General features: G+C 42.8%; 1 protein-coding gene across 1 annotated transcript in view; it reads right to left on the bottom strand.

Moving 5' to 3' along the window:
* LOC146858828 (uncharacterized) overlaps positions 1-14,862 on the bottom strand; it is a 1,229,505-nt gene that overhangs the window by 585,927 nt on the left and 628,716 nt on the right. The window contains exon 23 of the mRNA XM_085647127.1: positions 4,226-4,430. Within this exon, the coding sequence (XP_085503253.1) occupies positions 4,226-4,430 (205 nt within the window). The remainder of the gene's footprint in view (positions 1-4,225; positions 4,431-14,862) is intronic.

Below are 14,862 nucleotides of genomic sequence, written 5' to 3'. Positions count from 1 at the left end.
TTTCTGCTGTTCTGAGACGCGTTTGGATCCCTTTTCGGCATCTGTGGTAAGTGTGGTAAATTATTTAGCAGAAGTGTTTTTAGGGGTCAGTTCATATAATTTGGTGACTTTCAGCAGGTCAGCAATTTCTGCAAATCATTTGTTAGTGAATGGACTGCTGTTAGCGCAGCATGATTGGTATTTGATTAGGAGTGTTCGGTTAAATTTCCTCAAGGTCTGAAGTATACTTCACATTGGGATGTTGATATGGAGCTTAGGGGGTTTCTTCTAGAAGTGATCTTTCAGGGGGAATGTGTTTTTTTAGAAAGAGGACTAAGACAATGACTAGGACTATTTTTTATCCCAGTATGAGGGACAAGGAGCATTTGTATGTGGTTAGGTTTTTGAGAGAGCATGAGAGAAGGACTGGTGGTTTGAACAGTCTGGGAGATTCTCAATTGCTGGTTTTATTCAGATAACCCAATGGGTTAAGGAGGTCATTAAAAGGGCAAGAATTGATGTTTATAGATTTGGGGTGCATTCAGAGAGAGGCGCTATGACTTCAAAGGCTCTTAATGGTGGGGAGAAGTTTGTGAAATATTCTTGCTTCAGTGGTTTGGGCAACTGATTCAGTGTCTAAAAATTTTTGGTTCAAGCAAGTGGAGAGTGCTGTGGTGAATGTTATGAAAAGGCTTTGAACATACAGAATATTGGCCTATGTGCCTTGCCAGTAATTTCCGATATTCCGCACCAGGGGTATCTAAAAAATCATGATTTTATTTAAGACATGGAGGTTAGTATTATCTCACCCAAGATGAATCCCACTCTTATGTTTTTTTTTTTTCAGGACAAGTTAATATTGGCTTTGGTGTGCGGATGATGTTGGAGTTTTCTGTGGAAGGTGTCTTCAAGAGAAGTTCCCAGAATGGTTTACAGTTTTTGTGTCGAAAGACTTTGTTCAGTTGCCGCAAGAAAGAAAGAAGATGGCGCATGCTCTGAGAATTTAAACGTGTTTGGAATGTTTTAAGGTTCTGATTCTGATTCAGCGATCTATCTTTGTTTTTTTGTTGTTTTATTTATTTATTTTAAATAAGCCAATAATACATTGTATGCATATCCCAAGCAAAATAATCACAACAGCCATACACAATTTCAAAATGGTCAATTATTGGGTCCCATATTTCCATACCCAATGTCCGTTTCTGCCACCCCTTTAGAACGTACAAACTGTACTCTAAATTACAGATAAAGTATAACTTTCTTTTCCACATTTCAAGCGGCAGTGGTTCTTTTTGTCGCCATAATGTGGTTATGCACAATCGAGCCACCGCAACGGCTATGAATATCAGATACCTACATTTATGCATAGCACCCCTAGCCATGGAATCTTCCAGAACTCCCAATAGCATAACAGAAGGAGTAATCTGCATCTGTGCTCCTGTAACCTCTGTTAAAAAGGCCTCTACCCTCCCAATCAAAAGCTTCAAATCTGGGCAGGTGAAAAACACGTGTAGGCTGTCAGACCTCACACCGTGTACATTTATCCATGTTTAGACCGCCCTGGCGTGCTATTTTGACCGGGGTATAATATAAATTAAATATAGTCTTATAATGTTGCGTCTGAAGGCTAGAGGATACCAAGAGCTTTCCAGCTAAAACAATCAAGTCATGTAATAGATCCCCCTTCCTGTGATAGTCTAGTGTTCCATTTTAAGTTCTGTGCCTCCAAATCATCAGATTGCACATCAATAAGAAGTTGATATAAGGTACCAATCTTCCCCCGTCCTTTAAATGCGCTCTATCTTTGTTGCTGCTGTGTGAAGGCAATAAAGAGGAAATGCATATTAGCCACCGGTGTTTAATAAAATCACAATTTTTTACCTACCCCTGCTGTTGAAAATCTGAATTCTGTGCAAAATATTCACCAAACTAAAATGGGGTAGATCTGTTCTGCTCAATTTGATGTCTCTAACTAAACAAGGAATGGCCACGCTTCTACTCTGATCAGAGACGTAGCCATCAACGGTGCAGCACTGCAAGTGTTACTGAGGCCCACTGGACCCTGATTATTGTTGTATTTTACTATCCAACCCGCAGTCAGGGGGGACATTGTCCATTCTTGCTCTGTGGCACACTTGCTGACAATGAGCAGGAAAAGTATCTTTGCATGTGTAGTTTGTTGGAAATCTCTGACTTGATTCACTTTTTCTAAAGAAAGATACGATTGCACAACTCCTTCTATGGTGTGAATCAAATATTATTACACCCAATGTGCTAGACTTTCACAATTTAAAAGTGAAATGCTGGTTGAAGGAAGAAAGGCAGAAAAAGTAAGTGCCATTCACAAAGCATGTGATTAACCAGCATACAGAGTTTTAAATGTAAATAAACATGTAAGTAATCAACCGCTGCATTTCTTAATTTATATTTAGGTGCAAGTGTGTATAAAAATACAGATTGTGGAAGGTTCTACTACAGAAGGTTGAGGCAATGTCTTGTACCAAGCCTCCATAGACAGTTAACTGCTTGAAGATTACCAGATGTAATGTGACAAGTCAGAAGGTAGTCGGCTGTACAGTTCGATAAGACTGCTGAGACACTGAAATTTGATGTGTGTCCCCATAATGTTATACATATGTATGTGTCTGTTCACGCACTCTCCTGAATATGTAATAATGAAATGTGATACTGACATAATACTACAAATGTACACAAGCTAAAGCTGCATATGAACCTCTTGAGCGGTGTGGTGAGGGGTTAGGGGGGTTGTTAATATTGGCTCCTCTTGTGTAGTAAAATCAACGCCTGCTGAGATTATTCCATCTTGTCTAAGAATATCTGTGTAATTGCACTATGCATTTACATGTATAAAATCAATAAAGAGCAATAAAAAAACATGGATTGTGTTTAAATGTAGAACTTGTTATTGTCTAAAACAGATTTCTTATCCTGTAGTTTTGTGGACCTCTGGGGGTTCCTGACTCCTACTAAAGGCGCTGAGACTGCTTAGAAAATTAGGTAATATTAACAGATTAATAAGGTGTATATGGATACAGAAGCAAAACTGAACATGTTTAAACATGCTATAAATGTGAAAGAATTTGAAATTAAGTTGGTATCCTCAGATTGATCCGTGGGAGCCGTCAAACATAATATTGTATGGAAGATGAGCGGTCTCAATTGAATTTAGAAAAGCTTTAACCTTCCCCATAAAATTAAAAGTTAAAATGGTCTATATTTGTTTGGGAATTAAATAAAATATTTCACCTTTGCATATTTGTATGATGAACGCTTGTTTTCCATATTTGTGTGTACTGTTTTGTGGTTCAAATCATCTAAATCAGTATTTTTTAATTTGTGGTCCAGTGACCCCTGTGGGCACACAAAGCCTACTAAATAATATTAACAGATTAGTAAAGTGTATAGAAAAATAGAACCAAATGTACAATTCTTTTTTTTTTAAATCCTGTAAATATTTGGAATTTGACACTGAAGGCTAAAAATTAAGTTGGTATCCACATATTGATCAGTGGGAGCAGTGGAAGCCCATAAAACAGAATTTAGAATGGACAATGAGTGGCTTTAATTGAATTTAGAAAAGCTCCAACCCTCCCATTAAAATAAAAATTTAGATTGTGTTAATATTTGTTTGTGAATTACATAAAATATTTAATTATTTTTGTATTGGTTTGATAAACGGTTCCATATTTTTTGTGTATTGTTTTGCTGTTCAAATCATTGAAAATGCTTTGGCCAGGATCCCTGGATTCCAATAATGACTCCATGGGGTGGGGGGAGGTACTCGGATACCAATAATGATTCAGTAGGGGTCCCTGGATTCCAGTAATGATTAGGTGGGGTCCGCAGAAGTGAAAAGGTTAACAACCACTGGTCTAAAGCATTCACTTCTGTTCAATCACAAACAAAACGATGCGCATATATGTCTGGTTTAGGTATGAAAACATATGCTGTATACATTTGTTTACATTTTTATATTATTGGTGAAAAAAGACTATATAAGCTTTGACTGTAAAATAGAGGCATCTATTTTCATGTTAGAGCTGTTGATGGATTCTGACATCACCTAATGTGCATCTGAAATAATTGCAAAAACACCTATGCTATTTAGTCCCTCATTATTTTTTAGGACTTGTGCCAGCCTAGAACCCATAAGAAAGTGTATTATTATAGCTGGGTAACGTGTGTTTTTCAATGAACATTCACATTAACATTACTTGGAAGTTACCTAGAATAGTAAGGCTGCCAGTCTCTAAATCTACCGTAGAAACCTGAAACATCAGAAAGGCGTCCACAGACATAGGTTTCTGCTCGTTTGCGTTTATCACTGCACGGTACTCGAAGTCCGGGTTCCGCGATAGGCTGCTGAGGACTGGAAAAGCCTTAAGAAAGGGGCTGTCACTCTGGCCAGAGTTCATGACTTTCCCGATCACCTGGAAAAACAAATGTTTACTTTCATGAGTAACAACACAAGCATTGTGCCCTCTACTGCTGGCCAGTCCCCAGAATACACCTTGAAAGGGCTACCTTTAGGAAATCTCGATCCTCGACTCGTCTCATGTCAGCACAAGTGATAGCAATGGAAAACAACCATACAACCATTGGCAAAGCCAATAGGTCTTACCTATGTGAGAGATATTGGCTATGCCGATGTCTCTTAGCCATGTCAAACAGCAGCATGGCGTGGGGTACAATATGGTGGCGTAGAGTAGAGTAGAGTGGTGTGGAGTTGCGTAAAGTGAAGTGGCATAGAGTGGATTGGTGTGTGGTAGAGTGGTATAAAGTAGAGTGGAGTGGCACAGAGTGGAGCGACAAAGAGTGGAGTGACATAAAGTAGAGATCCGTACAGTAGAGCGGCATAGAGTAGAGTAGCATAGAGTAGACTAATGTGGCGGAGAGTGGAATGGAGTGGCATACTGTGGAGTGGCTTAGAATGGAGTATTGTAGGGGAGAGCGGCATAGAGTACAATAAAATGGTGTAGAATAGAGTTGCGTAAAGTGGAGTGGAGTATGCCATTGTGTGGAGTTGAGTGGAGTGGTATGGAATGGAGTGGCCTAGAGTGGTGTAGAGTGGAGTGGCATACAATAGACTGTACAGAGTGGAGTGGCGTAAAGCGGCATAGAATTAGGTGAAATGGAGTGGATTGACATAGAGTAGAGTGGCTTAGAGTGGAGTGGCACAGAGTGAAGTGGCGCAGAGTGGCATTGTGTGGAATGAAGTGGCGTAGAATAGAGTGGTGTAGAATGGGGTAAAGTGGGGTGGCACCTAGAGAGGCAAAAAGTAGAGTGGCATGGAGTGGAATGGCGTGGATTGGCCTAGAGTGGAGTCGTGTGCTGTAGAGTGGGGTGGCAAAGAGAGGAATAGAGTATCATCGAGTGGAGTGGCGTAGAGTGGAGTGACATAGAGTAGAGTGGGGTGGCATAGAGTGCTGTGGAGTGGAATGGAGTGGCATAGAAAATATTGGGGTGGAGTGGTGTGGAATGGCGTGGGGCAGAGAGGTGTAGTGTGGAATGGGGTAGGGAGGCGTAGAGTGGGGTTGAGTGGAGTGGCATAGAGTGAAGTGGGATATAGTAGAGAGGAGTGGTGTAGAGTGGAGTGGCACAGATTGAAGTGGAGTTGAGTAGTATGGCATGGCATAAAGTGGAATGGCATAGAGTGGAGTGGTGTAGAGGTGCATATGGTGTACTGCACTTGTGGGTCTAAAGCAACAAAAGTGTCAACAGAGGTGGCATATAGGATGAAAGCAACATAAATAGGAAGCTGTATGCCTGTTTTAAAAGTAATAAAGCAAATTGCACGTCCAAGAATAATATTGAAATGCTTACAAAATAAGAAAAGTGTGTTGCAAAAAGACGAGGAAGACCAAAGATGAGGAAGAACATATGTACTCGGTCCATGCTCCAGGGAGGAGCTATCACAAGAAAGGAAAGGAAACATACAGAGCTAAGCAATCGAAAGACAACAAAAACAACTACAGTTATTCTGTGGGTGCATTGTAAGTCCTCTGAATTGTTAACAGTATGTCTCGCAGCATAGATCAATAGCTCAGTGGGTCCATGTTTTTGGTGCGGAGATCCTCGTGTTACCTGCAGGTTATAAGTTACAATCCTGATAATATAGCTCAGTGACTGATGCACCTGCATTAGCTAGATGGATGTAACCTGCAAGGCACAGGTTTATAAACGTAAAGGCTTTTTTCTCAATGTTTATTTAAGGTTGTAAAATTGGGGTCCTTTGCAGTATAATAGACTCCCTAATCAATCAATCAGAGATTTGTAAAGTGTGGCAAATCACCCATAAAGGTCTCAGGGCACTAGCGGGGTGCTGCTGGCTTCGTTGTGATCTGTTCATTTGACGAGCCAGGTCTGGAGTCCTTTTCTGAATTGCTGGAGCGATGGGGTGATCCTGATGTAGAGGGGAAAGTTATTCCAAGCTTTGGCCGCCAAGTGTGAGAAGGCGCGTCCTCCACTGTTGATTCGGTGGATCCGGGGGATGTCTGCGAGGAAGGGAGAGGCAGATCTTAGGTGTCTGGTTGGTTGATGGAGGGTCAAGCGTTGGTTGATGTAAGCTGGTCCTTTGTTGTGCAGGGCTTTGTATGTGTGGGTCAACATCTTGAACTGGCATCTCTTCTGGATCTGGAGCCAGTGTAGCTTCTTAAGGTGGGGTGTGATGTGGGTTTGTATGGGGCGGTCAAGGATGAATTTGGCCGCTGAGTTTTGTATTGTCTGTAATCTCTTCAGGAGGCGTGCAGTGATTCCTACATAAAGTAAGTTCCCATAGTCCAGCATGCTGGTGACAAGGGCCTATGTGACAGTCCTTCTGGTGTTGACTGGGGGCCACCGGAAGCTTGAGCTATATAAATGATTATAGTGTAATTACACTTATATACAGATATATATCTAGACATGGCATACATTCTAACAGTACACGTTAAACCTTTACCTCTTACATACAGGGCTTGAGAAAACAACTTCCAAGCCCCAGTTTATCTCTTGGCAGCTTGTGAAGTCATTGAGGGTCTTTGCGTGTCTGTTTGTCTGAAGGGGTCTATGTGATTGAAAAAAGCATCAGCTGTGATAATATGCCTTTCAACTGCTTCCAGAGAGAGTATGTATGTGTCTGTGTATGTATATGGTATTTTTATAGCACAAACTAGCTAGGAGATAGTGGAGCACTGTTCATGGTCAAAGGCAAGCGTAAAGTCGGTGAGTGATAGGAGAGGAAACAGTTGTGGATGGTTAATTCATTGTTATGTAGTTTTCTTTAAAGAGGTGAGTATTCTATTCTTTTCTCATTCAGAGCAGCATTGGGGTGGTCCTAAAGGATATGTCCTGGATGCATTGATAAGACTAGGGTAGAAGGAACTGCGGATGACCCCTTTAAGTGAAGCATTTGTGCTGAGTTGAAATGTAAAGAAAATTAAGAGCCATCCCTACATGCTTCCGCTTCACATGCACACCAAAAGCAGAAGGACGGACTCCACTGCCCTATGTCTACAAACTGCACCAGGTAACAAATAATTCACTGCGATCAGCCTGGAACCCAGATTCAGCTCAATATTTGCTGCTGAATCCCCCCACCCTCCTCCCCATGCCAGCCACTGCATGGCAAGTTGTGAGTAGTTCAGCCAGTGCTGTTCTTGTTTTTCATTTTGTTACAGCCCTACGTATATAAGGAGAAGGCACAACAAAACGAAACACAGGGAACAACTGGTTCGAGATCTATACATCTAACATGAGACAACTTAATGTATCCACACCTTTACCATCTTATATAACCCAAGGGACCAGAAATCAGATATGTAGCAACATAGCAATCAACAAGCACCATGCTGTGAAGGTATCTTCAGGAAGCCTTGGTTTTCAGTTGCAGCACTAAGTATGCTGGTACCAGTAGTTTGACTTTCCCCTATAAGCAAAGGCCTACTCCTCCAAACATGCATGTTATCAGCGCCTAGAAGTTCAGTGTGGGCATCAGTTCACTATATAAGTATCCTGAAGCAGTCAGTTACACAGTCTGATATTGTCTGAAGATCAAACTCATGATATGCGGTCAGTTGGTAGCTTTCTGGATATGTACCAATGCATTCCAGTATTTCTGCAACAACACGCTCCGAAAAACCCGCTATCAAAGATTTCTCAGATGCAAGCCATTGATATATTTTCTGTTTTACACACCACTGCAAAGAAACCAATACAGAATAACATATCTATCTCCCTATAATCCGAAAATGACTATTTTATATGACATGTGTAGAGGTAGCGAGCCACTGAAAGCTCAAGCCAGGCTTGAGCTTGAAGCCTGGCACTGGCTCAGCTCAAGGTCCTGTCGGAAACTCAAGCCCATAACAAGCCGAGCCTGCATGTGGCTTCTGCCTGCCTACCTCCCTGTACTCTGGATGTGGTGTTACGGCCAGAACTGTTGACTTGGAATTGGAGAACCAGGTTCGTTTCTGCGTCAGCTCCTGCGATTCTGGGCAAAACACTCCCCGTGCCTACAAACAATGAATGGGGACCTTTTGTAATGTAACTGCTGCTCATGTAAAGAGCTCCGATACCTCTGTGTTGGGTTTGTGCTATATAACAACTGCAGAAAATGCAAAGAGGTAAAAACAAAGCCTTAACATAAGGAATGACAACTAGACATGTATTTGGTGGCTGATTTCTACAAAGTGAAACCAGAAAACCTGAAAAAACGCACCTTCCCTGCTTACACTGTGTGATCTTTGGCAAATATTTTCTTTCAACAAAACCCTATTTATTTATTATTGCGTATGAAAGCACTAGTGAATTCAGACTACCAGCTGTACACAAACCTATTGTGCTTGATTTAATAGACTATAATGTTGCTCTATTATAATCTGGGACAGTACAGGGTTTATTTACATGACAACTATCTTGCCTCTTAGTTCATTAATGGTTCATGTTTAAAAACTTTCACTTTTAATAAAGTACTACTCAATGTAGTGCTATAATGTGACGTATTAATGTCAAAGCTTCAACGTGTTAAAGGAGTACACTTTTTTATTTTGAAGAGACTTTATCATACTTTACTTGTTGAATGATTTACATAGCAAACATTTTCAGGGCTCGGCTCGTGCACAGGCCCGAAGATGCGAGCCAGACCCTTCCCTCGGCTCTGTCTCACCTCTCTGTTAATTTATTGGCTCGCTCGCCTTTAGACATGTGATCAATCATATATCAAACACAGCAGGTTGTCCAATAGTGTCCATACCAAGTATTGGACAAGTTAGAGAAGCCAGATTAGAGCTCCCTATTTTAAAGCAGGTGCTGTGGCAGTGAGACTAGCAGACTGGAATCCTCAGGCATAGCTTCCAATGTTTAAGATTGCTATGTGTGACATTTTCATAATTTCAGTGTAACTATGAGTGACATTTCAACGACTAAGAGGGCCAATTTCTTGTGAGCAAAATTAAGCAATGAAGACAAGGGAAACATATAAATATCAGAAATGACACCCACCTTAGCAACGAGAAACTCTAAGTTAACTGCTGAAACACATAACAAATAATTGTTAAACGACTTTCATTTATCAGACTCTATACAAAATTGCAGAAAATAGATAAAGCGGTCTCAAAGACGTTTATAATTTAATTATAATCAGCTGAGTGACTCGTAGACTCACTCAACTACTGATGGCGACATGAGCAGTAAGCAGGGCTGTATTGGAAAGCGGAGAGGGGGAGGCACTCATTTAGATCCCAGCTAGGCAGCATTGTTGTCCTCCGGCGCCCTGTCCACGACGCTATAACCAGGCAAGTCGCACAGCGACAGTCTAGTCAGTGGCTAGTAGTCGTGACCACCCCAATGACTGTGCAGTGGACCGACTTCGTCTCCCGATAATCAATCAATCAGGATTTTTAGAGCGGGGCTGCTTCACCTCCGAGGGTCTTGAGGCTCTGTCGGATAACTCTGCCTATTCTCCTATCGGTTGAACATCCATGTCTTGAGGTCCTTCCTGAATTTCTGGAGAGATGGTGAGGCTATGATGTGCAGGGGAGGCCATCCAGGTCTTGGCCGCCAGATGGGAGAAGGAGCTGCCTCCGCTGTTTGTTCGGCAGATGTGACGGGCGGCAGATAGGGCAAGGATCTGAGTTTCCTGGTGGGCTGGTGAAAGGTTACGCGTTTGTTGAGGTACGCAGGTCCTTTGTTGTGTTATACCTTGTATGCGTGGGTGAGTAGCTTGTACTCGCATCTCCTCATGACTAGTATTAGTAGAGTTTGCTGAGGTGAGGGGTTATGTGTGTCTGTCTGGGGAGGATGTGCCTGGCCGCTGTGTTCTGGATTGTCTGGAGCTTCTTCATGAGTTGGGCTGTTAATCCTACATAGAGGGAGTTGCCGTAGTCGAATCTGTTGGTGACGAGAGCCTGCATGACAGTTTGCCTGGTGTTGGTGGAGAGCTATCTGAAAACCTTCCTGAGCAGAGGGAGCATGAGGAAGCAGGCGGTGAAAACAGTGCTGACTTGCTTCTTCATGAATAGCTGGCTGTAAAGCATGAAGCCGAGGTTGCAGGCATGTCCGGTGGATATCGGTTTTAGGCCCAGCTCCAGGGGCCTCCATTCACTGTTCCAGTGTGTGTCCTTGTCTTTCCCGAGGATGAGTACTTCTTTCTCGTCGGTGTTGAGTTTGAGACAGCTGTAGTTCATCCAGTCGGCAACATCTTTCATGCATCTATGGAATTTGTCTTTGATGGTTCTTGGATTGTTAGTAAGAGAGAGGATGGGTTGGGTGTCGTCGGTGTAGGAGATGATGTTGAGTCCGTGGCTTTTAATGATGTTGGCCAGGGGGGTCATGTATGCGTTGAAGATGCAATGAATCTCCTGATGGCACACACGCTGGCCATAGTGCCGGTGGGGTTGGGTCCGGTAGCAGCCACTGGATACCTTGGGACTGCAAGCAGTGAGCTCTCCCAATAAATGCCATGATTGTGTGCAGCAGCCAGCCAGCAAGCACACAACATGGGGCCGGTCCGATTACAATATACAGTGCAACAGCCTGCTGTGGGAGCAGCGCTGCCATAACTTAAGCCATTGAAACAACAGTCTGCAGTGCAGCCAAGTTTGAACTGTGCGGCGGCCAGCCTGTATGTGCCGCAGGAGGCAGGAGCCAGACCTGCCTATTAAGTTGCCCCAACCAACTCACACTCGGTAGCTATTGGGAGTACTGACTCCGACCCGACGTCAGTGATATCGCCACGCGGCGTTGGGTGTCCTTTATAACTTATTATTACATTCTAGTACCTCCCTCTGGCCAGCTGAGTCAGAGAGCCCCCATGTCTGCCGGGAGCAGCACGCACCATGCACTGCCACTGCAGCTTGTATGATGTTTTATTCTAGCAGTGCTTCAAGCTTGACAGCTCAGAAGGCGTTATAATGCATGATATTGCATTTCAGTGCTGTGATGCGGACCACCACACTGAAATGTGTTAGACTAATGCCTGATACATGGTACTTGGCAGGGCTGGTCAGGCTAGAGGAAGAGAGCGAGATTTCAGGGCCCTGGTTATCCCTAAAAACACAAGCCATTCATCTTCTGAGGCCAGGCCCAATAACACAGATTTGCCTTGTGACTGTGGTGCCACTGACTGCACCCATGCCTCTAGAACAGACAGAGGAGACGTTCATGCCCTGCTGTGCTCAGAAAACAAACAAACCACCACCCATGCTCAGTCATGGTCTTTGCGGGTCCTCAAAGAAAGTCATGTTTACTGAGAATTGCAACACCCCCCCACCCTCATACGCTTAGGAGGCTGTCTTCCTTTCAAAGCTGCAGTGGGAAATCGTCTCACTATATCTGCTCACCCGATGCTATACTTTTTGCCTGCCTCACTTACCTCAGGTGTCGCTGAACCTCTAGCGTACCACATGTTCGTGAGTTACAAATCATACATAGATACTGGTCTTGTGTGATTATTTTTGACTATTTACAAATATATATAAAATGGTCTAGGTACGAGCCCCATTTCACTAAAGCTAAATGAATTATGTAGTTATAGATCTTTATTCTTAGCTGCCTATCATTGAATTCAGAGGAGTAAAGCTTAGCTAGGCCTTTTTTTGTTCGCAAACGGCCCAATTCTGTGAATTGGGCCGTTTGGAAACAAAAAACAACTCTGTACATCTGGCCCTATATTATAAGCACAGAGGTGAGAGAAATTGGAGACAGATACATAAGTGACAGCTCAGAGATGTGGAAACTGGAGAAAGAGATGTAGAAATGAGAGGCAGATGAAAATGTATCTGATGAATAAAGACAGCTGAGGCACAGAGGTGAGGAAGAGACAGACCTAGACTTACAATAAATACCAGAGAAATAGTAGGAAATGATCCGACAGAGAGCTTAGAGATACAGAGGTGAGAGAGAAAAGATAAGAGACAGTGATTATGGGCATCAAGATAAGAGATTGAAATCTGAGCCATACATTCATATTGAGCCCCAGACATTGAGGTGAAAGAGATATTTTAGTCATTGAGGAGAGAGAGGGTTTAAATGTAGAGGTGAGACATGGATCAGTAGTGCAGAGATGGATGAGCTTTGGAGACAGAGATGCGAAAGCAAAGAAAAGTGGAAGTATCAGTGATGTAGAGGGGAGCTAGGCAAGACCAGTGATGGCTCCTCCGGTAAGGCGTTGCAGCGTCGTCCCAATCACTGCAGTGAAAGAAAGGAAAAATAAAGATATAATAACTTGATGTTATTATGATTTTATTTGTTCCTGCTGCTATATCATTTTATTTGTTCCTGCTGCAGCAACATGGGGGCGGGCGGGGCTGCCCTGCTTACAGAGCAGGGTAGGGGAGGAGATGTGGGCACACTGAAGTGCGCATGAAGCTTTGGCCGGCCGTCTCGAGCTGGCCAAGCAGTCATGCTCACTTAGCATGTTCTCCACCCAGGTGTTGGATCACAGAACGGTTAACGACTAACATCAGAAGCCGGATACAGCGGGAGCAATGACAGATGCCAGATAACCCTATCCCCTATATGGAACTACCTATGAGTGCTGTATATCCACTCCATAGACAACATCACCTTAGGGGAAAGGGAAAAAAGGAATAAACTAAACAATAACGGTGCAGCTGCGAAAACACTCAAGGAGGGGTTGTTCTGGAGTTGTAGACCTCACTCCTAACGTAGCCTCGTGATTTCCTGTAAGTGAGACACAACACAGTACACATGAAGTCACCACCCTCAATCACCACAACATATACTATATCATATGCGGATGCACTTACAGTTAATATTGCCACACTTCTCCTCATTCAAAAAGGCACAAAAGTGGAAAAAATAAAGAAAAGAAAATAAACATATCCTCTTTCACGTTTTCCAGAACTTATGAACCATAATAGCAAGGCACAGTTCTATAGTAGCAAAAATACCGGTGGGTAAAGGGGGTCATGGGGAAATGTAAAGACCTGCACGGAAAAAATCCCCTAATCACTAATTATCAACCAACAAGGAATCCTTGGGTCTGGAAAAACAGAACTAAATACTGGGGCCAACAAGACTAAAGGCTCTAAAGAAAACAGTCCTCATAAGGAGGACGAAGTCCCATCACCCACCGAGGTGGCATGCTTCATCATCTGGGGCCTCCTCTTAACCACACCTAGTGTGGTTAAGGAGCTACAACTCCTGTGTTGATGGAAAAGGAGGAGCTCGCGGATGTTTTCTTAATCCTAACACCCTGGATAGACCGATCTACACAGAGACTGAAGCTGCCTAACGTGTGGTGAAGTAGCGTGTAAAGTGCAGTGTAAATGAACAGTGTATTAAAATTGACTATCTAAAGAAAATTATGTTTATTAAGTATCTTTAGATGTCAAAAAATAAAAACATGGTCAACATGTTTCAGCCATTAACGATCCCACTTTTTGATCATGGCTTTCTTCAGGACCAAATGTTACTACTGCAACAAAAATTAAAAATAGAAGCAGGGTGAGAAAAATCTCATCCCAAACTTAAATGGAACGATACCACCAACAGGAATACCTACTCATCAAGTAGTAAGTGGAACTGCGATGATTCTCATGAATCACCTGTTCAAGACAAAAGAGAGAAGCAAGACACAGGGAAGCATATCAATACAACACATAGTCTTAAGGCCTAGCATATAATGACTAACAAAGTTGATGTGGTCAGGTCTCCAAAAGACCTCCTTACCCGTATTAAATCGGGGACAGTCGCCTACGCTCCTGGTAGCAACTCAGGGCGTGAGGCAGCGCTCTATTAAAAAAAAAAAAAAACGAATATAGAGAAAAGGGTTGGATCTCATCACACGAGGCTCAATTCTTGGTAACTGCACATCCGGTAACACCTTATTTTTACGTGTTACCGAAAATACATAAGGAACAACGTCCTCCCCCTGGTAGACCGATCACATCAGGGCTTGGTTCACTCCTTGAACCTCTTTCTACATTTGTAGATGTTTTTCTGAGGCCCTTAGTCAAACTTATGCCTACTTACTTGCAGGACATGAAAGCTGTCCTACAAATGCTTCCTGACACCAGGTTTGACAATGAGACAGATTTTCTTGTCAGCTTTGACATAGAATCTTTGTACACGTGTATACCCCAGACTGAAACTCTTGCAGCAATTAGAGGCCTCTTGGATGACCAGTTAAAGGAGCCCAGTTCACCCGTTCCATTCATCATGATGACCGAGAATTTTTTCAAATATGAGGACCAGTTCTATCTCCAGATCTCCGGTACATCGATGGGGAGCGTTTTTGCCCCAGCTTGGCCAACCTCTATGTACATTTATTTGAACAGAAGAGTGTACTTAATGTAAATAAACCCCACCGTAATCACATCATAGAGTGGAAGCGTTATATCGACGGTATTTTCGTCATTT

Source organism: Triturus cristatus, chromosome 3_2, assembly GCF_964204655.1.
Source record: "Triturus cristatus chromosome 3_2, aTriCri1.1, whole genome shotgun sequence".
NCBI classification, from domain to species: Eukaryota; Metazoa; Chordata; class Amphibia; order Caudata; family Salamandridae; genus Triturus; species Triturus cristatus.
The sequence above is the reverse complement of the archived record's forward strand: the minus strand, read 5'-3'. Positions and strand labels throughout refer to the sequence as shown.